We start from the raw sequence: 22,418 nt of genomic DNA on the forward strand, positions 1-22,418 counted from the left end.
AGAGCAGCTCACACTAGGTGCCATACAATTTATAGTAGCAGTCAATTCATAAATGCTCTACTTTTCCAAGCTAGGACTATTGCTGTATCTAAAAAAATGTCTTTGATGCTACTGTTGAAGTGAGGCAGGGGAAGCAGCAGCTATCAAAATGGAAGGTGGGCAAGTTGTTCCATGGTTGTACATTGGTAGGTAAGAAAGCACAGGGAGAAGATTCTGGTAAGCAGCTCGCCTTGTCCTCAGAGTAGTACCGGAGGTCTGCTTAGGGAAAGACAGCAATGTCGTTTTCTGCTCCCCTCAGCACATTAGTACAGTCAATAGAAGCGTAATCTAAGCACCCAACTATATGTGCTCTGCTCAGCAAGTATACTTAAAGGGGTTTTCTAGGAGTAAAATATTGATGACCTCAAAACAGGTCAGCAATAGTTGATTGGCAGTGATCCCAAACAGCGGACCCTCATCAATCAGCTGATCGAAGTGGTGCTAAGGTGAGCGCTGCTGCCACTTCAGTCCATGGTATTGCGTTTGTGCTCCGTTAGTGCAGCTTAGGCCAATTCGCTTGAATGCAACAAGCTATGTGAATGATGTATGCAACATTGGAGGCCTAAGAAGAGGCTGTAGCCCTCAGGTGAGCATGGTGGCCTCTTCAATCAGGTGATCGGTAGCACCCCAGCATTAAACTATTGATGACCTATCCTCAGGATAGGTCATCAATAGGTTAAAGCCCATTTACACACAAAGATAATTGGGGAAAAGGTTTTGAGCAATTTTTTTGCATAAACTGCTAATGGACACCAATGTCCATTAGCAGCTTATCACCTTCATTTTCATGTCAATGAGCCGCCAGGAGCTGTATGCAGAAAACAGCAGGTGGTCTGTTCTCTGCATTCAGCTCCTTTGTTCTGCTGTGGACTTTCTGCTGAATACAATGTAATCAGCAGCTCCCGTGGAGAAGAGAGCACCATGGACAGCAAACCCAGCATGCGGTCTGTGTTATCTTCTCTCTGGATGGATTTTATGCTCACCTAAAAATCATCGTTCAGCCGAAGAGTGAAAGATGGGAGCATTTACACACAACAATTATCGCTCAAATGTCGGCTTTTGAGTGATAATCATTGCATATAAATGGGCTTTTAGTCCTGAAAACCCCTTATAAGAAAACTGTAGCTTGTCCTAACAGCCTCCTTATTTCTACTTGGGTCAGGCTAGAGTATGGTACATTAAAAGTCATATGCCAACACCTTGGATAAGTATACATTTATTCACTAAAGTATGACTGCACACATGGACCCTGGAACAAAGGAATGTAAACTTTTTTGGCAAATTAACTTAAACAGATCACTTGAGTGCTTTAGGCAGCTTTCACACAGCCCACAAAAATCAGGCAATTTTCCAGTGGTGTGGCAGCACTACAAAACACATGTTTGTGAAACCTATGCCTCTCAATGGTTTCCTTCACATTAGTAATGTTTTCACTGATGCCATGTTGTGAGAAAAAGAAAATCGCAGCATGCCTTATCTTTCTTCAACGTGCTATTTTTTATCTTCCATGTTTCCCTATAGAACCTCCTTGCTTATCGCATCGCACAAACTTGCGATTTTCAGTCGATGCGATTTTAACATTAGAAACTCCTATTTACTTTCACAATAAAAAATAAAACAAAAATGATCACACAATTTTATCATAGGCGGCAGCCATGCATTGCGAGATTATTCTCGAGAAAAAACAATGCTGACGCTACAAAATCACGTGTACAAAGCTGCGATATCGCCGCCGCCCATGTGAAGGAGGCTTAAGGCCTCATGTCCAACGGGCGGATTTGATTTGCTGAATCCGCGCAGGGCTCCCGTGCAGGAGATCAGTGAAATCAAGCCGCCCATAGGGATGAGCAGGCGTCCGCAAATTAATTAAAGCATGCAGATTTGATTTGCGGACTTTCTGGTCAATAGAAGCCATCCGAGCCGCAGCACACCTGCAGCCGAGACTGTAGACGTGCCGCAGATCTGCGGGAAGGCAGCAGTTTAAAAAAAAAAGTGTACTGCACATGCGTGCGGTGCGCTGGCCGGTCCGCACTCATCCGCAGTACAGAAGAAAGAAGATCCGGACAGGTTTAAAAAAAAAAACAACCAAAAAAAAAAAAGGTCCTTGGTCACTGGCGCGGCTCTTGCGGGCGGAATCTGACCCGCACGTGGACATGAGGCTTTATGCAGCAAAATAAATCACAGCACATTACTTACTCTTGTTGGTAAAATAGAATATTTTATTTCAGGTTTTTATTAAAGTTTTCCAATAGAAAATAACATGTACAGTCAGCCATTAATCTTCAGCCTCACTTGAGTCTTCTTGATTTTTGGTGAAGATCTCATTCTGAGTTGCAGAACTTTCCCCAATTTCAGGGCTACTTGAAGCCTCTTGTGCCTGGGTACTTATCTCAACTGCATCATCTACCTCCTCCAAGAAATCTGCATCAAAATCCTCAGGAATATCCTCTGGATCTGTAGTATGGGACTGAGGTGTAAGAGGCGGCAGAGCTGCAGAAGACAAAAATATTCCTTCCATCATGCACATTTATTGCAAATTACCACTACTATGAATTCCTGAGTAACACAGTAGACCGCCTACAATGACTTCTTGTCCGTGCTGGCAGTGATTGGCTGCTGTGGTTAGATAAAATGACCACACTAAATTCTAAGCAAGCAGCAGGCACCCACCCAACCCCGTAGGAGGAATGAAGGAGAATTCAAAAGCCAAGCTCTACCTATATATTTTGTTCATAGGCCTTTTTAAAGGGGTATTCCAGTAAGGGGACATCTACTGGATGGGTGAAAACTGATCAATTGAAGGGGTCCCATTGGGCCCACTTCCAGTCACTTCTGCATCGCTGTTTTGACTTGAGTGATGTGACTCTAAATGGAGCGCTGGGCACACATACACGGTGCTGCTCCATTCCCTTCAATGGGACTGATGGAAATAGCCGGTTGAATGAATGGAACAGCACCACGCATGCAAGGCCAGCACTTCATTCAAACTTACTGGAAGAAGGGCAAATGAGACCCAAAATATTCCCTATCCCGCTGAGAAAAGAACTTCAAACCGGAATACCCATTCAAAGATAAGAATCCTTAAAAATGCCTTTTATTAGCCGATTTATATGAATCGCTTTGCATCAACAGGAAGATGTCATTTTAAAGATTATGTCCCATCAGTGGGCAGCATATTATACTGTAACAGCAGATAAGCAGATTGATTACCAGCTCATGTAAAATAGTGACTGTCATTTCAACAAATGCTGCATAAATCAATACTACAAGCCAATATAAGAAACTTTGTAATCTATACGCCTTTGTAATTTCTTTCTCTTCTTATCAGACTCCTTGCCTCTGCTCCTGTTCGCTCAGTCTGAATTCACTGCTTAATCTGTCTTCAGAGACAAGAGACTGTCAACTCACATGCTTCCCATTGAAGTTTATGGTAGAGTTGGAAGGGACCTCCAGGGTCATCAGGTCCAACCCCCTGCTCAGTACAGGATTCACTAAATCATCACAGACAGATGTTTGTCCAGCCTTTGTTTGAGCACCTCCATTGAAGGAAAACCCACCACCTTCCGTGGTAACCTGTTCCACTCATTGATCACCCTTACTGTCTAATATCTAATTTGTGTCTCCTCCCTTTCAGTTTCATCCCATTGCTTCTAGTCTTTCCTTGTACAAATGAGAATAGGGCTGATCCCTCAGCATTGTGACAACCCTTCAGATATTTGTAGACCGCTATTAAGGCTCCTCTCAGCCTTCCTTTTTGCAAGCTAAACATTCCCAGATCCTTTAACCGTTCCTCATAGGACATGATTTGCAGACCGCTCACCATCTTGGTAACTCTTCTCTGAGCTTAAAGAGAGTGAGAGAGAGACACTCGCAGAGATGCTGCTGCTGGCTAGTAAGTGTTTTACTGTCTTGCAACTACTGGATTCACATTTGCACTGTTTAGGAATTCTGTAAAATGTCCTTTTTACCATCAAAACTGATAAGTGCAATATACTATTCATATAATGGCCAGAAATATAGTGTTATTTCTCATGTACACACACCAGTTACTTTGAAATTAACTCAAAACAACAGGTTTAAAAAGGTGGCCATATACCTTAGATAGCTGTTAGCCAAATTCCCCACCCAAATACACATTTAGCTAGTGTGCTCACTAAAAACAAATGAATTAGATGCTGCCAGACACTACTGGGGGTGGTTGGTTGATCTCCCATGAAAACAATCCAGCATGTTGAAATGTAATATAGCCAACCCATCTTTCCTGTGACATCCGACGTCGGGGTAAGTCAGGACACTCTCATAGACATTAGATGGATGACTGAAATCGGCAGGTTCAGTGACATTTATCTAAGGTGTTTTAAGGTGTATGGGCACTTTTAGGAAAGTGCGACATAGGTCTGAAAAGCCCAGCCCCATATCACACTCTTTTAAACTGCGATGCCTTTTGCGCAAAGGCAGAGTACACGTATGGGCCAACTATGCAGTGGCAATGTCCATCTGACGTCACAGAGATGCGCAGTATGATTCCCCCCCCCCTAAAATTCCCCGCTCTGATGCGTATTGGAACAATGCCCTCTCGCAATGCCTGCATAGGGACAGCGTTTCATGCGGAGCCCATAGTAGGGTCCCATATCAAACACAGATAAATAGAGCATGCTGAGACTTATTTCTCTTGCATATGGGTATGCTGTGTCCACATGCTGGTGTGCATGGAAGAATGATAGTCCATTGCCATCCATTGCCTCCATCTACCACGTATCATGCATGCGTGAAAAAATGCCCATGGACATTAGCCCTAAATCTTACAATAATCCAGTAAAAGGTAAACGGCAGGAAGTAGGACCCACGCTGCTTAGAAAATAGACTGAGCAGAGTGGCCCAGTATAAGTGCATGCACTGCCTGAATGACAAACAAGAAGTCATTCACTTTTCGTTTGTTGTTCAGTTTTTGCATGCAGAAAACCGAACAATGAATGAGCCCATGTAAACAGGCAGTTCACTTAACAACGACTGCCTGCTTATTGTGAATGGAGGCGAGCAGCCGACACAATCCCCGGCCTGTTCCGCCTCCAATCACTAACAATAATCATTCCTGTGTAAAAGCACAGAATAATTATATCTGGGACAACCTGTCTGGCATCTTGCACCCGACAGATCATCCCGAGTAAAAGCACCTTTAGTGTAGCTTCTTCGCACTTACTCCACAAACCAAGACCCTCCCAAGTTTGACAGCCATATGTGACAGGATGTGAGTGTACCGAGTCACCATCAACCATAATTTAGCTTAATGAAGTCATTTATGTATAAGAGTCATACCTTGGCTGTCTGCTTGGGACTGCATTTTCTGCATTCTCTTCTCCATAGCCAAACGCCTATTCCTTTCTATTCTCTGAAGAGTCTCCTCACTCAGTTCAACTACACTAGATTGAGAAAGAGATGGAGGAGACCCCTCTGGGAGGGCAGAAAACTCTTCAGAGGCCAAGTCCGGGTCATCGTCTTCCTTCTGTATAACAACTAAAGAAAAGAGCAATTAGATCTCTTCGTGGACTAAGGACTCATGCATATTCCAGCTCTATACAACCACCAAGTTGTAATGCGGCACCTACAACAGCCTATGGCCTCATACTGTGCTGTGAGCTTGAGCCTAAAGCTGGTCAAAGACATAACAGCTTTCTCAGCAGATCCAACCGATTTTAAGAGAACAGGCTGATAATTAGGTGACTCTGGGGACTGGGCAATCACTTGGATTCCAATCCACCCAATCCTATGGTTACTCCTCAGCATTCCCTGCATGGGCAGCAGTTTTACCATCAGCTACAAGATAGTGCCAACACAAGCAGCCGTGCAGAACCGCTACAGTGATCATCATATATTGCTGGAGTTTATGTCTGGTTCTATTGTCCCTGTATATTTCCTAATGTTTAGCAGCAACCACATGACTTAAAATGGGAACTGTGGGCAGAGTTGAGCAATGCCTACAGCACTTGAAGGAGGTACTTGACAGTGATTCAAAGAGTAAGGCCTCCCTCACACAGGGCGTTTGCAGAAATGCAGTGTTTTTCAATGCTGTGTTACTGCAGATTCCACCCCGTTTCAGCAGCGCTGGCATACTTTATGCCAGAGTTCTGGCTGCGTTTTCAGCTCGGCTGAAAACGCAGCCAAGAATGCTGAAAAGAAAAAAAAAAAAAAAAGTAATACTCACCTAGCCGCTGCAGTCCGGGTCGCGGCTGCTGGTCTCTGTCGCTGATCCGGGCTTCCTCAGCACTCCCAAGTCTATTGCCGAAGGCCAAGTTTGAGAACCCCGCCTCCGGCAATAGAGTGCTGTGATTGGTTGTCGGCGCTTGCTCGATGGCCAATCACAGCCCTTCACTGACTGTCTCAGCCAATCAGAGCTTGCCGGCGAAGCCCGGATCAGCGGCAGAGACCAGCGGCCGTGACCCGGACTGCAGCGGCTAGGTGAGTATTACTTTCTTTTTTTTCTCTACCTAGCTGGGACTGATTTTCGGGGTAGGGCTTCTATTGCAAGCCCTCACCCCGAAAATCGGCGAGCGGTTAACGCTGCCAAAAACGCGGCACCAAGTGTTGCCGCGTTTTCAGCAGTGCTAAAACCGCTGCCCATTCATTTCAATGGGCGACGCAGGGCTGAAAACGCCCCAAAATAGAACATGCATCGCTGCCAAAGCGCAGCGTTGCAAGGCGCTGCGTTTTCAGCCCTGTGTGAGCAGCCCCATTGAAATGAATGGGAGTGTTGTACAGCGTTTAGCGCTGGGCTGAAAAGGCAGCATTAAATGCTGTACAAAACGCCCTGTGTGAGGGAGGGCTTATGGTCCTTTTCACGGCATGAGCTGTTCGGCAAATGATGCACAATGCTTTTCCCAGTGATGCTCGCTCCTGTGCTGCTACACAGTAGCGAGTATCTCTGGCACTGCTCACAGTGCTGCTGGGATGGAGGCGGAACGGGCTGGAAACAATCTTTCCCTGTCCACCTCCATTCATAGTAGGCAGACAGTCATTTAAATGTGATTTTCTACATGCACAAGCTGAATGACTGAACGTTTCTCATTTAGTCGCTGCATGCATTTACATAGGAAGATTATCGCTCAGATTCACACAGGAGTGCGGAAATCTGAACCATAATTATTCCGTGTAAAAGGGCCATAAGGCAATATTTGGTCAATAATTTGTATCCGTATTTGAAAGTCAAAAGCAGGAGTAGAATCTGTAGAGAAAAGGTATAATGGGAAGATGGATGGATACAAAATACTCCAATATTGCCGTTTAAATTGGGCCCAAGGATACAGTCACATTGGGCGGGTCTGCTATCTTCCACAGGGAAAATCCCCAGCATTAACAGTAACATGTGTGAGATTTAAACAAAGCTCATCCACACACTGTGGGGAAATCTGGGTGGAAACTGGAGGAGGTGGAGGAGGGGGGGGGGGGAATTTAATATCTACAACATGGCAGTTTTTTGCAGCACGTTTCACCCTTTGAAATGCAAAAGGTGTATTCTGTGCAAACCCATAGTATTTCCGCAACGAAATCTGTGACAAAAACCGCACTCTGTGGTTTAGGGTTTGCCACTGAAGATTTTTAACAGATATGCTGCAGAAAATCTACAGGGCGAGGGCTGCTCCATGAGCCGTACCTTAAAGAGGTCCCCATGACATCCGCTATATCCCTGGGGCTGCACTAACATACTTTTGCCTGCAGGGCATCTTTACTTTGTTGTAAACTAAAGTTTTCTTGGTTTCCGTCATGAAAACAAATAAACCTGTAATGAAGAGGTTATTAAATCCAGAAGGCCAAAGCAGGAATGTTTGGAGCCATCGCACAGGAAGCCTTGCATCTTTACAGCTCCTGTCGGCAGGAACCATTTTATTCTATGTGGCGATCTGAAGTCACATTAAACTACTAATTAATGTAACATTGGGGTATCCGCCACATATCTCAAGACGAGAGATTTCAAAGGTTTACTTTGCCGTGTGACAAATGGGTTGCAGACACAGTAGCATCACGGTTGGGATTTATATAGAGTACATTGAAAATACCTTCTTCACTAGTGAAATCTTCATGCACAATAGGCAGATCCATGCGGATTCTTTTTAAGCAAGTCTAGGGTGAGGAAAAAAATAAAAAATGAGATGCACCGTAATGAACAGTATTAGATTAGAGAATTCCTAATGCAGACTGCATTCACAATATAGACATGATGAATGGTGGAAACTTGTCAAATGACTCGACCTATGAAGGATTAGGAAACCTCACTTGTTCAATTAAATGGCATTTCATAGTCATCTGAATTAGAATCGGGTGTAATATTCTCAGTATAAAAATGGATTGAGGTCTTTTGATGCGTTTTATGTCACACATTATAAATGCTGCGCAAAAAAAATGTAGAATACTGTGAATCCACATGTCAGATGTTTATCTCAACATAAGGTTAAAGGCCCATTTACACAAAAGCGATGATCGGGAAAAAAAAACCCGCTAAAAGGGCTAAAATCGTTATTTTAGCGATAATCGTTGCGTCTAAACGCACGCCCATCGTGCACTGCTAGCTGATCGTTAAATTCAGTCCAACCTAAACAGTCTGTCAGCCTTACCAGCAGTTCTCCCCGGGGAGTGCTGATAGCATTGTTTTCCACTGGAAAACAAAAGGATCTGAATGCAGATAAGTGCCCTCGGGCTATTAACTGCTTTCAGGGAAGGCTTCGTTTGCACACCAATGAGCTATTAGGTAGCTGAGTAGCTACTTAAAAGTTTACGCAAAATGATCACTCAAAGCTGTCACTCAAACTGTCGTTTGAGCAATCATCGGGCCGTGTAAATGGGCCTTTAGTAAGACTGGGCTTACATGGGCGAATTGCTATTGTGTAATTCATGACCAGTGTCTGCAGCAAAACGCATGAATTGAAAGGCATGGAGAGAGAAAAAAAAACACTTTTTCGCTCACACTCGCAGATAAAAAAAATTGCGTGTTCTACAAGCGGAGGAAAAAAAAAACAAAACAAAAAAAAAACCGCAGCGTGCTCTATTGTGTTGCGAACTCCACACAGATGGCCTCCATTGAAGTCACATAATATTGTGTAAGGGCCGCAGGTAACCGCGTCATCGCTGAGCAATTGCGCGGGATATACCAACATCCAAAAAAAAAAAAAAAATGTTCTGTGTATGACCAACGGCGAGTCATTGGGTCATCTGCAATACAGGAAAACTGAGATACACAGGGTCACCGCATACGGAATCTGACCCATTTGTGTGAGCCCAGCCTATGGGTGATAAAGGATTAGAAAAAAAAAGTCTAATTCTCCCATAGATAATCTTGATTTAGTCCTTCACTCTTCATGGGATACTTAAAACGACCCTTCAGTTGTGGACAAAAAAACCATAAAAGATGGCCATGCCACTTCTATGACTGCCTGATGCACACTGTGTATTATCATGCAGACTACCACTCCAAGGGTCCATTTGAACTGGACGAATGTCGGGTAAATGATGCCCAAAACTCGTTCCTGTCTTCGCTCCCATGCTGCATGGGAGCTAGAAGCGCTGGCTCGCTCACAGAGTGGCCAGCAGGGTTGCGGGGAGGCTGCAGGAGATTACACTCTCCCCTCTCCATTGACGTAACACAGCGGTTGTTCAGTACTGAACGGCTGCTATTTACACTGAACAATAAGCGATCAGCTCATCGTCCATCGTTTAGGCTGCATCAGTACTGACCGGCCGCTATGTTAAGTCAATGGAGAGGGGCGAGGGAGAGAGGAGAGAAATATCCTCCAGCCACCCTGCTGTGAGCTAGTGATACTAGCTCCCATGCAGCAGCACGGGAACTAGTATGTGCGGGGACGAGTGTCGGGGATCGTTTGCCTGACACTTGTCCAGTCTAAGTGGGCCTTAAGACACTACATGCTGCTCTGACTGGTCAGTGCTGCTCACATGGACAGCACTGGTCAATCAATGCAGATGTAGTGTCTTAGACTCATGATGAATACTAATTCACAGAGATGTGGTTCAGCCATCTTTGTTTGTCCAGGACCAGAGGACTGCTTCAAAGGAGAGTTAACACATACTGTACACAGTTAGGATATCGTAACTGATAGGGTATGTTAGATTTGTTGCAGAAACTCAAAGAACTGTCCCATATACATGAATGGGGTTTACAGGAATCCATGCACATGCTACAGAACCAACCCCATTCAGAGGTATGGAACGGTTTTCTGCAACAAATCTGGGTATGATTACATCCTTATAGGGCAGTGGATTAAACAATAACAATCAGTCGTTATCCATAGATGCCATTGAAATGGTGTAAGAACAACTGCTCAGCAGGAAATGACCGACGGAATTAATAGGCGACAGTGATTAGAACTAATGAAATGGAAAAAAAAAAAAAAATCTTATAAGACCCTTGACAGCGTGCGCTGCTCCATCTTCACTCACCTGTACTTCCTTCTTATTCCCTAGAGTTTCCAGTCGATTGAGAAAATCCTCAAACTGCAGCTTAGGAAAAAGTCTATGTGCCCAATTCTCCATCTGCCTGATAAGGACCTTCAAGTCCTCTGCCTGCAGGTAATAAAGTGAACCAATAACTTTTACTGGGTTATGTGCTATAGTAAAATCCTCTCCCCCCTCATGTGTCCCATCAGAGTGAGATCAGAGGAGGGAGGGAAACATTTACATGGCATACACTCACATTTGAGTGAAATATATTCGTTTTAACCCCTTCCTGCCTCACAAATAAGTGTGCTAATAGCGCATTCCTCACTATTTTATGTGATATGTTGGATAGCACTGCTTGCTCCGTACCATTGGCTGCTTCCGGAAGTCATGACAGACCTTCCTTGCCTGCAAAACTCCTGGAGAGAAGACTCAAACTACAATGTGCCCTATACTGGAATTATACATTATACAATGTACATTTATCTGGCATCACTCCGCACACAAGAAATAGAGGATTCACCCAGAGTTAAATAATACAGAGGGAACCAACCATTTCAAAAACAAACATGAAAATAATGAGAAAAAGTTTGCTTTTCCATGTTTCTGCCCATTTATTACCACCATAAGGCTAGATTTACACGGGTGTATATCTGCTGGGTTTTCACGCCCGGCCAATATACGCTGCCCTTCTGATGCATTGGTTTACAATTCATCAGTGCACATGGAAGTATTTCTGCAGCGTAAAAGCGCCCGGCCAAGATAGGGCATTTTGGCTGGGCGCTTTTATGCCGCCGCCGGCTGCATAGACCCCTATGGGTGCCTATGACTCCTGCCAGAGAAGGGAGGTGGGAGGGAGTTTAGAAGCATGACTAGTAAACTCCCACCACCCTCCCTGTTCCTTTCCACCCCTTGCTGGCTGTTTGCAATGGGAGGCACTGCTGGCTATGACAAGGTGGGAGAGGTGGCGGGAGCTTAGCACACTTAGAGACGGCGAGGGGAAGGGAGAGACACAGTTTAGCAGAGCCAAACTGACTACCCCCGCCCAACGGCAATGCAGGCTCAGCGTGTATGCGCCGGGCCAGGGCATCCTGAACAGGCACACAAATGTTAAATTTGTGTACCCGTTCACGCGATCTTACATCGCCGGCGGGGGAACGCAAATAAGCCGACGTGCATGTGAATCCAGCCTAAGACCTAAAAAATTAAAGAGGAAGAGCAAAAAAAAAAAAAAAAAAGATGACTGCTCCAATTTATAGGAATTAGAATTTTCTTTAAAATTCAGCATTCCAGTATGAGAATTTGTACTCTGGTCATAATGACCCATAGCGCCCTGGTCATGAAAGGGTAAAACAAAATACATACAAAACTCCAATGTAGCAGAGCCTAAGAAGTCATTAAGACCATCAAGATACAGAAAACAGTCACATGACCACAGAGAGCAAAGTCCCCATATCACAGCTCACCTCATGCCCCTTGCCTTTAAATTTTGTGCCATCAAACAGATTCCGTAAAGCAGGCAAGCCACGCTGTGAAGTGAGCCTGGGGGGAGATACATTAGAAGATACATTAATGGGTGCAGGAACAGAATGTGGTAACCAGTGGTTTGCAGTATTTCTTTCCTACAAGCCTACAGAATGAACAGTATTCCTAGAAGGCAGATTGTGATGTAAACATGACATTTTATAGACCCGAGTGTACTTTTTCATTATGTTTAATGGAATAGTGAAATAATTGTAAAGATTTTTTTGTTATTCCATTTTATTCTGTCCATTTGTCTTTTTCATTAAACCTATAGGACTATTCAAATTCGGAGTTTCAGTGATCAAATAAAAGGCGACACTATAAAAATGTATTTTTTAATGATAAAAGCTTCCTGTTCACCATTTATTGAGCTTTGAGGCCCCTGCTAATCAGCGTGAGACTGAATTATTACTAATCTAACAGATTATGTAAGCAAAATCTGTACAACCCCTTTAACCCCTTAAGGACCAGACACTTTTTAGGGAATTTACCCATGTGGCGGTTTTACTGCTCTATTTTTTTTCCTTTAGCTACCAAAATTATTTTTGCTGCATTTTTTTTTTCCGTGACATATAGGACCTTTTTTTAAATATCTTTTTCACTGACTTTTTCCCGTTTTTTAGTTTTATTGGGGGTAAAAAGCTAAAAAAAAAAATATCTTTTTTTTTTTTACATTTATATTTTTTTTTTAAACATTATTTTTATATTTACACTAAAATAAAGTATGGGAATGGGTTCCTCTATTTGTTTCGGACGTTTTGATATATAGTATGCATGGTTTTGGTTTACAGGGCGCATACAGCGACGGTTTTGGTTGGCGTCGGCTTTGTATTATTTTCTTATGTATATATTATTGTTTTATTCTGTTATTTTGTTTTACTTATGTATGCAATTGTGTTTTTTACTATCTGTGTCCCCCATGACATCATATAAGACCACTGGGGGACATTCACATTTTTTTTATTTTTTTTTTTATTTGACACTTTCCCACTGTAGCTGGGGCGTCCACAGGAGCCCTAATTATAGGGGAAAGCAACCCCTGTGGTGACATTAGTCACCTGCAGAGCTGCCAGGGTCTAGTCTGACCCTCCAGCTCTGCAGTAGCAGGGAATTCCGGGAGGTCACATGACCTCCGAGGCTCCCGTAGTGAAAGAACATCTTACTTTCACTTTCCCCATACAGTGCTCATTGAGCACTGTATATCGGGGAAGCAGAAGGCAGGAAGGGTTAAAAACCCCTCCTGCCTTCTGCTCCAGGTTATCAGCTGTCACTAACAGCTGATAACCCGTTCCTGTCTCTGACTGATTGCAGAGCAGGAGACTTAAAGCGCCGCAATTTTACTATCGGCGGTGCTCTAAGCCCAGTACCAGCCGCCGTAAATTTAATGTGGCTGGTCCTAAATGGGTTAATGTAAAGCCCAACAGGTGAGGATGCTCTAACACTCAAGAAGTAGAAATTTATGTGAGATATTCCAAAAATCAACTCCACACGTGAATGGCGGAGGTGCAGACATTAATATGCCGCATGTTAATATACCTGTTAAATTATTAAAACCACAACCCCCCACCATATAACCCGGTAACCGTCGCCATTTGATAAGATGATCTGTGTACTTAGCACATACCGTTGAGCATCGAGTTTAGGCTGTGGTCTCTTTACTGCCCGTCTGACAGACTTTGGCGCTTCTTCTGGTTGTGTTTGGCCCATGCTCTTAGTCCAGTCATCTAGGAGGATATTAACAAATAACTTTGTTATTTCCAAGATAGAAGTGGAAACAGAGAAAAAAAACTGAACACCAAGTAATCTAACAGCAGCGTTTCCTAAAAGATACAGAGGGATTCCCCTTCCCCATTTGCTCTTTATACCCATGGTTGTTTGGGTGCAGTAGACTGGTCTGTGTGGTTTATATGCTTAATATATACTGTACATGCTTATAGCAAATTTGATGTTGGCTGTCTAATAAAATACTTTTGAATATAAAAGCCCAAGAGGAAAAAAAGGTCAAACTTTAATGCTGGGCTCACACAAGTGTATGTCGCAGAGTGCAGGCTCTGAGATATACACGCGCGGCATGCACTCAGTACTCAACGACATAGTGTACTTCCTGCATGCGGCCCATCGCCATGTAGTATGCTGGCGTATATGCTCGTCTGATATGTGCAGATAAGAAGGGACATGCTGCGATTTTTCTTGCACGTGTATTTTGCGCAAGTTGTGTGAGCGGCAACATGGATGCCCATGGCAGATTGATACAGATTACGAGTGTCAGATTTGCTGTGCAATTCACCCTGTGCATTGCAATGAAATCAGTAGTGTAAATGGATGGCTGTAGCTTATTGAAAATCTACACTGTGTATAAATTTCCAAGAAGAAATTTCCCTGCAGCATGCGGATAATATTTTGGCCCACAAATCCACAGTGTGTGAACATACCCCAAAGGCCATAAATAGAGATGAGCGAACATACTCGCTAAGGACAATTACTCGATCGAGCATTGTCCTTAGCGAGTACCTGCCCGCTCGGAAGAAAAGGTTCGGCTACCGGCGCGGGTGAGCGGTGAGTTGTGGCAGTGAGCAGAGGAGAGCGGGGGGGAGGGGGGAGAGAAAGATCTCCCCTCCATTCCTCCCCGCTCTCCCCCACCGCTGCCTGCCCGCTGCCGGCAGCCGAACCTTTTCTTCCGAGCGGGCAGGTACTCGCTAAGGACAATGCTCGATCGAGTAATTGCCCTTAGCGAGTATGATCGCTCATCTCTAGCCATAAACACATCTGACATGGGACAGAAATCCCACCAAACCGAACCTAGCCATAAAGATTCTATAGCCTGACTAGTCTGTGAATATGAATTTCCCTGTGCTAGCAGTGGGCTGTTCTTGCCTGCTAGAAAATGAGATATCACCCCAGCTGTGATGCTGAGTATTCATCTATGTAAAACTAAAGGTGCATTTACACACACAGATATCTTTCAAAAGATTGAAAGATCAGCGATCGTTTTGCATAAAAGTACTAATAAGCATTAATTGCTATTTGTTATACTTTATTAGCTTCATTTGCTTGCAAATGAGCTTCTGGGAGCTGTTGCAGAACTCAGCAGGGTGTCTGAGCTCTGTAATTAGCTGTATTGTTCAGACACAGACTCCCCTTGGAGAATTCAGCACCATGGACAGATAGAGCCTGCTAATCAGCTGTTCTGCAGGTGGGGCTCAGAGCTGAGAACAGCTTTAACAATGTCATCACATCTTCTTTGGCTGAGCACAGCGTGCGGTCCTGCTTATCAGCTGTTCTGCTGAACAGCGGTTTTCAAGCAGAACTGAAAACAGTCGTTCGGCAGAAAATTAAAAGATGGGCACATTTGGACACAAAAATGATCGCTCAAAAGCAGTCTTTTGAGCGATCGCTGTTGTGTGTAACTGCGGCTTAAGATTAGAGCCATTAGATATACGACTAAGCAGTGCGTATGTTTGCACTAGTTACCTCCATTAGCCAAGTCGTCATCATCATTGTCCCCTACACCCGGAGATTGTGGTGGAGGTAAAGGAGGGAAACTTTCATCTTCTGTGTGTTCATAATCCGGCAGGTCAAAAAGATCATCTTCCATCATTTTTGCGAGAAACTCTACAACAGAAACAAATTTATTTAAAGTGCAGCAGTAATAACTTACACAACAGGATTACAAGAAACAATATCTTACCAGACACAATATGGCCGGGCTGCGAGATATACGCACGCGGAACACAGCTGGTAGGCAATGACATTGCATGCGGGCCGCCCATCGCCATGTATTATCCTGGCGTTTATGCAGGTGTAACACGCGCCAAGATAGGACATGCTGCGATTTTCCTTGTGTGCATAATGTACACAAATTGTGTGAGCGCCAACATGGTCGCCTATGAGATACTGGTACGGCGTATTACGTGTGCAGATCTGCCTGCAAATACTGGAAGAAAAAGCGATGTATGCAGCGCTTTTTCATTTATTCCAAATCCAGGCGGGTGGGTGAAAAGCAGGCAGACCCCATTATGGTCAACGGGGTCTGTCAGACGCTGTTCGGTTGGGAGAATCTTCCTTCTTGCTCCCCAAACAGAGGAATAAAGCGGAATCCTCAGCGCAGCCCAAGGGTGGCTGCAAAGCTGCGCCTGGGAAGCCGGAAATGGGATACCCTCTGACTAAACAGCTCCCTATCAGAGTGGAGCCCAACAGCATCAAACGGACCCCATTGACAATAATGGGGTCCGTTTGACTTCCGCCCAGCGGCCCAGGTTTTAAGCCAGTAGGAAGAGTGTTGCATTCCTGTGCTTTGAGCTGGATCTGCGGCAGACCCTCCGACAAAAGGTTCCAACGCAGATGCGACCCCACCTTAAGCCCTCTGTCACACCATCATACGCTCACTGTGTATTATGCGCGTTATTGCACGCAGTATCAATGTTCCATAGACTAACTGTGCCTCCTATGCTGTGCGCGAGAAATCCACACAGAAAAAGAAAACACGGCATGTCCTACCTTGGAGTGTATACATGGCAAGATGGGGTATGGGAGTAGCGGCACACAGCAAGCACACGTCAGTGCATACGTGTGACGCCACAGCTTCTCACTGTGTAACATTCTGGATTTCATGTGCAGTGTAATAATCATTCACCATAATGTCTTGGACTTGTTAGTAGCTGTCAGAATGCAGACAGGCTCACAGAAGCGTGATTAAATAGCGTTATTACGCACGCATAATACGTATTGAATGGAGTCAATGAAGGTACATTCACACTTGCGTATTATAGTCAATTGGGTCCGGAGCTGTTCGGCTGCGGGGATTACCCATTCCTGCTCCCCCAATGACCCTGACAACCCTCATGCCCATCACGGCTGTCTAGATGCAGGCAAAACTAGGAGGCGAGCATCACTCTCCCCATAGAAGTCTATGAAGAATGACAAATACTGAGTGTCCAGAAGCCCGGCTTCACGCAAGTTGGATTTTGCTCCCCTGATTTTTGTGCGGCGGCGATACTTTCTTTTTAGAATAATCTCGCATCGCATCCGCCCGCGATAAAAATCAGGCTTTTTTTAAAAATCGCAAAAGTCAACGGGATTCTCTAATGTTAATCACATCGCGGCGATAAACAGCAGGCTCCATGGGGAACATGGGAGATAAAAAAGGAAGAAATCACATTTGCTTATTTCCCAAGTACGTGGCGAATATGCAGGTTTGCTGCAATTTTTTTCAATATTATTTAATCTGCTAAAAATAAATTAATTAATTTAAAAAAAAAAAAAAAAAAAAAAAAAATCGCCCGCAGATAGTCAGCATTTTTTGCGCTGTGAATACACGGCCTTGGAATCAGGGTGGGCTCACAGGAATGTGAAACATCATGTATAAACCGCTGCAGTCTCCTGGGGTGCGCAAATAAGGAGGATGGAACAATACCTCTGCAGCGCCGTGGATCGGCACACTGCCACGTTTTCTGCGTCCGCACGTACAATGCGTCTCACACACGCCATCCGGCTCTTCCTCCCACGTACGTCACACACATAATACGCAATTCAAGTGCAGCCCAGCTTCAGAGTAAGGCCGTAAACACATGGGCATTACGCATGTGGAATCCTGTAACAGAATCCAGCCCGAGCGGCGGCAGCAGCGCGTACCCGCTTTCTTTCGTCTGCACTGCGGATGGTCGGCACGGCTCACTGTCGGACACGCACTGTACAGAATTTTTTCTTTTAAACTCCTGCCTTTCCCGAGGAATCTGCAAAGTCCAAAATTTGCAGGAAAAACACGCGCAAGTGAATGAGCCCACTGAAACCACCGTGTTCTATTCTCTGCGTATGCCGCCCGCGCGAATACATCTGTGGTAGGATTAGCCACGTGGATTCCACCTCCAAAATGGGACAGAAATCTGCAACTAAGCTGCGGGATTTAGCTACATTCACATGAGCGAGCGCGACGGCAGGCCGATATCGGACTGATCCCCGTGTATTTTACCCGCAGGGTGAACAAACACGGGCAGATTTGAATTACAAAATCCGGAGCGGGCAAACGCCTCCAGATCCAACAGCAAATACGGCCCACAGCATGCAATACAAAGTGATTCTTCACGCACACGAGCGGAAACCAGTTGTAGTTTCCGCTCGCAGAGGAAAAAATAAAAAAATTAAAAAAATAAATAAATAAAAAAAATAAAAAAAAAAAAAAAAAAATCGCAGCATGCTCCATTTTCCTGTGGATTCCGCATGGTCGGCTTCCATTGAAGTCAACGAAAGCCATCCGGTCCGCAGCCCGTCCACAACTGACATTGGCGCGGAGACGTGGATTCTGCAGGAAAAGCAGGGGTTTAAAAAAAGAAGAAAATGAAAGCCAGTACGTGCGGACGCCATGGCCAGATGCGGCATCCGACCCACCTGTGTGCATGCAGCCAACCAAAGGGGCACTTTCAGGCCATGAATTTGACGTAGAGTCACCATGCAGATAGAGAATGTAACAGCGCCCCCTGCAGGGGGGCAATAATGTTACGGTTACCCCAGCACATACTATATACACTGCATGACTCGGCCATGATGGGATTCATTGCTCCACATCTGTCAAATCTGCAGACTCATAATACTGTACACATATACACACACATGCAACTCTCCCACTTTCATAGAACTACAACTCCCAGCATGCACCTGGCCAGCCACAGCTAGCAGAGTGACATCGTAAGCGACAGATCTTTGTGCTACTATAACCCCCGCCTGCTCGTGCATACAGCCCACATACCGGGGTGATGGCTGAGATGAACACACCGGCATAAACAGCCTCCCGGCGTCACAGCGCGCCTTCCGGATATATGACGTCACGACAAGGAGGAGCCGCAGCTGACTGCCTGGGCTGTTACTAGGCAACGACCTGAAGAGCCGCTTTCCAAAAAGAGCGGGAATTCTAATAGAGCAAACTTTATTGTTCATTGACAAATGCTTATTACAATACATGTAAGGGACGTCTCACAGACTAGAGGCCCAGAATATAATAGTATCAGATGCTGCCCCTATATGGCATGGTTTACATATGAATAATGGCCTATAGAGGCTTCCATTAGAACATACAGCTGTGGCGCTATACTGAGGGTAGCCATGTCACTTTATAATGCATTCTGCTGCGTGTATACATTCCCATTCAATAAATGTTCACCAAACCAGGCTTGATGAAAGCTATACAGGATTTGAATGGAGTGCTGATGAAGCACATGTCGTCCGTGTGCTGCAGGAACATCTGCAGCATAGGGGCGTATTCACGCAAATGATATTTCCGCATAGGTTTTATGCGATGGGCGCAAAACGCGCGTGAACGTGAAACCCATGCTCTTGAATTGATTCATTTACATGAGTGAATGTGAGGGGAAACAAATGGCAGCATGTTCTATCTTTTGGCGTTCCTTCGTAACGCCTTGCCCGTTGTTTTCAATGGGACTTTGCCGTAAGATGTTCATGAGGGTGATACCTTGTCTCCCATTGAAGTCAATGCAAAACATGCGATCCTGTCATGCGTGTGAGGATCACAATTTCACAGATTTTTAATCAAAAACGCGTTCACCGTGAAAATCACACGTTGGCAAGCGCAATATTGTTTGAGTTTCTCACCCAATATAGCGCTCACCTGTGTAAGTGTAGCCTAAAGGCCCTTTTACACGTGACGATTATTGCTCAAAATTTGTTCTAACAAGTGAAAGTGAGTGAATCGTTACACCTGAGAGTAAAATGACCACTCACTTGTCGTTAGCGGTCCTTGAGGCTGACTTTTCTGTCAGCTTAAATGGCCTCATTAGCACTCGCTAGCTTCTCATGCTGTCTGAAAGCTCCTGGCACAGCGCGTACCACGGGGAGCGAGGAGCCGGCGGCAGGACTTTCAGTTTGAATGCGCTGCACGAGTGCTGACGACTAGAGATGAGCGAACGTACTCAGTAAGGCCGATTTCACAATCGAGCACCGCGATTTTCGAGTACTTCACTACTCAGGTGAAAATATTCGAGGGTCGCCGGGGGGCGGGGCCTGGCGTGGTGGAGCGGGGGGTAGCAGCGGGGAACAGGGGGGAGCTCTCTCTCCCCCCCCCCCCCCCACTCCCCTCTGCAACCCCCCCCCCCCCCCGCTCACCCATAGCGCCCCCGAGTACTTTTCACCCGAGTAGTGAAGTACTCGAAAATCGTGGTGCTCGATTGCGAAATCGGCCTTACCGAGTACGTTCGCTCATCTCTACTGACGACCTTAGCGGTGACGTCAGCGCTCGTGCAATCGCTGAAAAGACCATCGGCCCGTGTAAAAGGGCCTTCAGGCTGCTTGCACGTAGGCATTTTAAACATCGGTCCGACGTGCTGAACTCCACCCATTCACATGTACGGTTCGCGTCTGAAAATCGGACTATAGTTGGACATTCTATAATATTTATATTTTTTTACATGAGTTTAAAGAAAAAAAAAAAAAAAAAAAAGGGTGCTATTTTCATCCAATTTTCGGTCCAAAAATAGCTCAAAAAATCGTCCATGTTTATGTCCCCTTAATTGACCCGCGGTGCCGACGTTAAATCTCCAGCATGCCAATTTAATTTGTGGAGTTTCAGTGCTGAATTCCCCCCTTCAGATGAGGAGGAGACATCCATGGTGGCCACTTCGTAGTAAACAGTAACAGTCTCTCCTTGGCAGCTGTATTAGCCGTACTGTACCTTTAACTTCGGACAGTTTCAGAATCGCAAAGAAAGACTGTCAATGTATTTGGGCTGACGGCGCCCTGCATACCAGTGTGCACCCATAACATGGGATTACTCCCGGAGTTTTTGAGGTTTTAGGGCTTCTGCACACTTGTGTTTCTATTGCACGTTTTTTTCATGCGATTGAAAATGGGACTTTCTAGTATTAACCCTTTCTAATCCACTGTCTGACGTCTGAAGACATTATGATTTAAGGCTGTACAGCTCCGATGTTGGAAGACGTCCATCGGGGTTCTCTTACTGTATATTGCCAGCCTCTCTGCTGTCGGAGCCTATCCAACGTTCTACCTCATGCAGTACTGGCTTTAGCCAGCAGATAGCACCGTTGTATAACGGCAGAAAAAGAGTAAGCCCCCTAGGAAAACCAGGATACAAATTGGATTGGAAAGGGTTAAGAAGGCATCACACAAAAATTGCAACATTAGAAAGAGAGATGCAATGCGAGATTACTTCTAGGAAAAAGTATCGCAGACCCTCAGACATTGCATGAGCGCATACGCAATATTCCCACGGAGTTATTGTGAAGTAAGCCATATATATATAATATATATTCTCAAACACTACTGACTATATTTCAATATGGTGTGACCTCACAGGAATTAGTTACTGTTTAAGGACTGCCATTTTTCCCCACAATAGAGGTAGCACTAGAGATGAGCGAGTATACTCGCTAAGGCACATTAGTCATGCGAGTAGTGCCTTATCTGAGTATCTCCCCGCTCGTCTCTAAAGATTCGGGGGCCGGCGCGGGTGACAGGCGAGTTGCGGCGGGGAGAGAGGGTGAGAGAGCTCTCCCCACCGTTCCTCCCCGCTCTTCCCAGCCGGCCCCCGAATCTTTAGAGAGGAGCGGGGAGATACTCGACTAAGGCACTACTCACTCGAGTAATGTGCCTTAGCAAGTATACTCACTCCGCTCTAGGTAGCACATTTCCAGGAACTCACGTCCACAACCAAGATTCTCTTTAGGCCAGGCTCACGAGTGTAAGATTATTATGAGCCTGTAATACGCGTTAATTAGCAGGTAATCAAATACATTGCCTTACACAGTTTGGCTCACATTTGTGTGTAGGAACTGCATAATACACAAGCGCAAAAAAATAAAAAGCGTCATGTTCTATTTTACGGCGTATTAAGCATGAGAGAGCCCATTGTTCTCTATAGACGTGTAATCATAGAGATTACATTGCATATGGGCGGTGTATATACGCGCCATTGCAAAGCGACAGAGCGGGAAATTTTAAAAAAATAAAACACGAAGACTGCGCATCACATCATGCATGAGATACACTGTCATGCACTGTACAATTTTGCTGCCCAAGTTACCGCCGTCTCCACAGGGGTAAAATGCTGCGTGACTCAGCTGAGCGGGCGCATGCTGTCTGCACCACAAATACTCAGAGGTCGGAGCGGAAGCCTCTGCGCCAACCTCTGTGTAGTGGCCGGCGCTTATAACTGCAGGCATGGCTCCCATTGATTTTACGGCACGGCTCCCACTCCGACCTCTGAGTATTTGTGGCGCTGACAGCATATGCCCGCTCAGCTGATCAGTCGGGGTCCCGAGCGACGGACCCTAGCCGATCAACTATTGATGACCTATGCTGATGATAGGTCATCAATAGTATTTCCCTGGAAAACCCCTTTAAACCATAGCTCAGCACAGGGGCGTCCCTTTCCTTGTGTGCATAGCTTGTCT

The 22,418-nt window shown here is 45.2% G+C and overlaps 1 protein-coding gene and 1 non-coding gene across 2 annotated transcripts; both read right to left on the bottom strand.

Annotated features, from left to right (window-relative positions):
- Positions 1-2,235: 2,235 nt before the first annotated feature.
- On the bottom strand, positions 2,236-18,815 carry TIPIN (TIMELESS interacting protein). The gene is made up of 8 exons (XM_066592918.1): positions 18,746-18,815; positions 15,475-15,615; positions 13,628-13,727; positions 11,946-12,021; positions 10,483-10,605; positions 8,091-8,154; positions 5,356-5,553; positions 2,236-2,529 (listed from the first exon to the last, which is right to left on the bottom strand). Exons 2-8 carry the CDS (start codon positions 15,599-15,601, stop codon positions 2,315-2,317), a joined length of 903 nt encoding a protein of 300 aa, XP_066449015.1. The 5' UTR covers positions 15,602-15,615; positions 18,746-18,815; the 3' UTR covers positions 2,236-2,314.
- On the bottom strand, positions 7,855-7,984 carry LOC136613719 (small Cajal body-specific RNA 14). The gene has a single exon (XR_010790941.1). It is a non-coding gene; the product is annotated as a small Cajal body-specific RNA 14 (non-coding RNA).
- Positions 18,816-22,418: the final 3,603 nt, after the last annotated feature.

Source organism: Eleutherodactylus coqui, chromosome 2, assembly GCF_035609145.1.
Source record: "Eleutherodactylus coqui strain aEleCoq1 chromosome 2, aEleCoq1.hap1, whole genome shotgun sequence".
Lineage (NCBI taxonomy): Eukaryota > Metazoa > Chordata > Amphibia > Anura > Eleutherodactylidae > Eleutherodactylus > Eleutherodactylus coqui.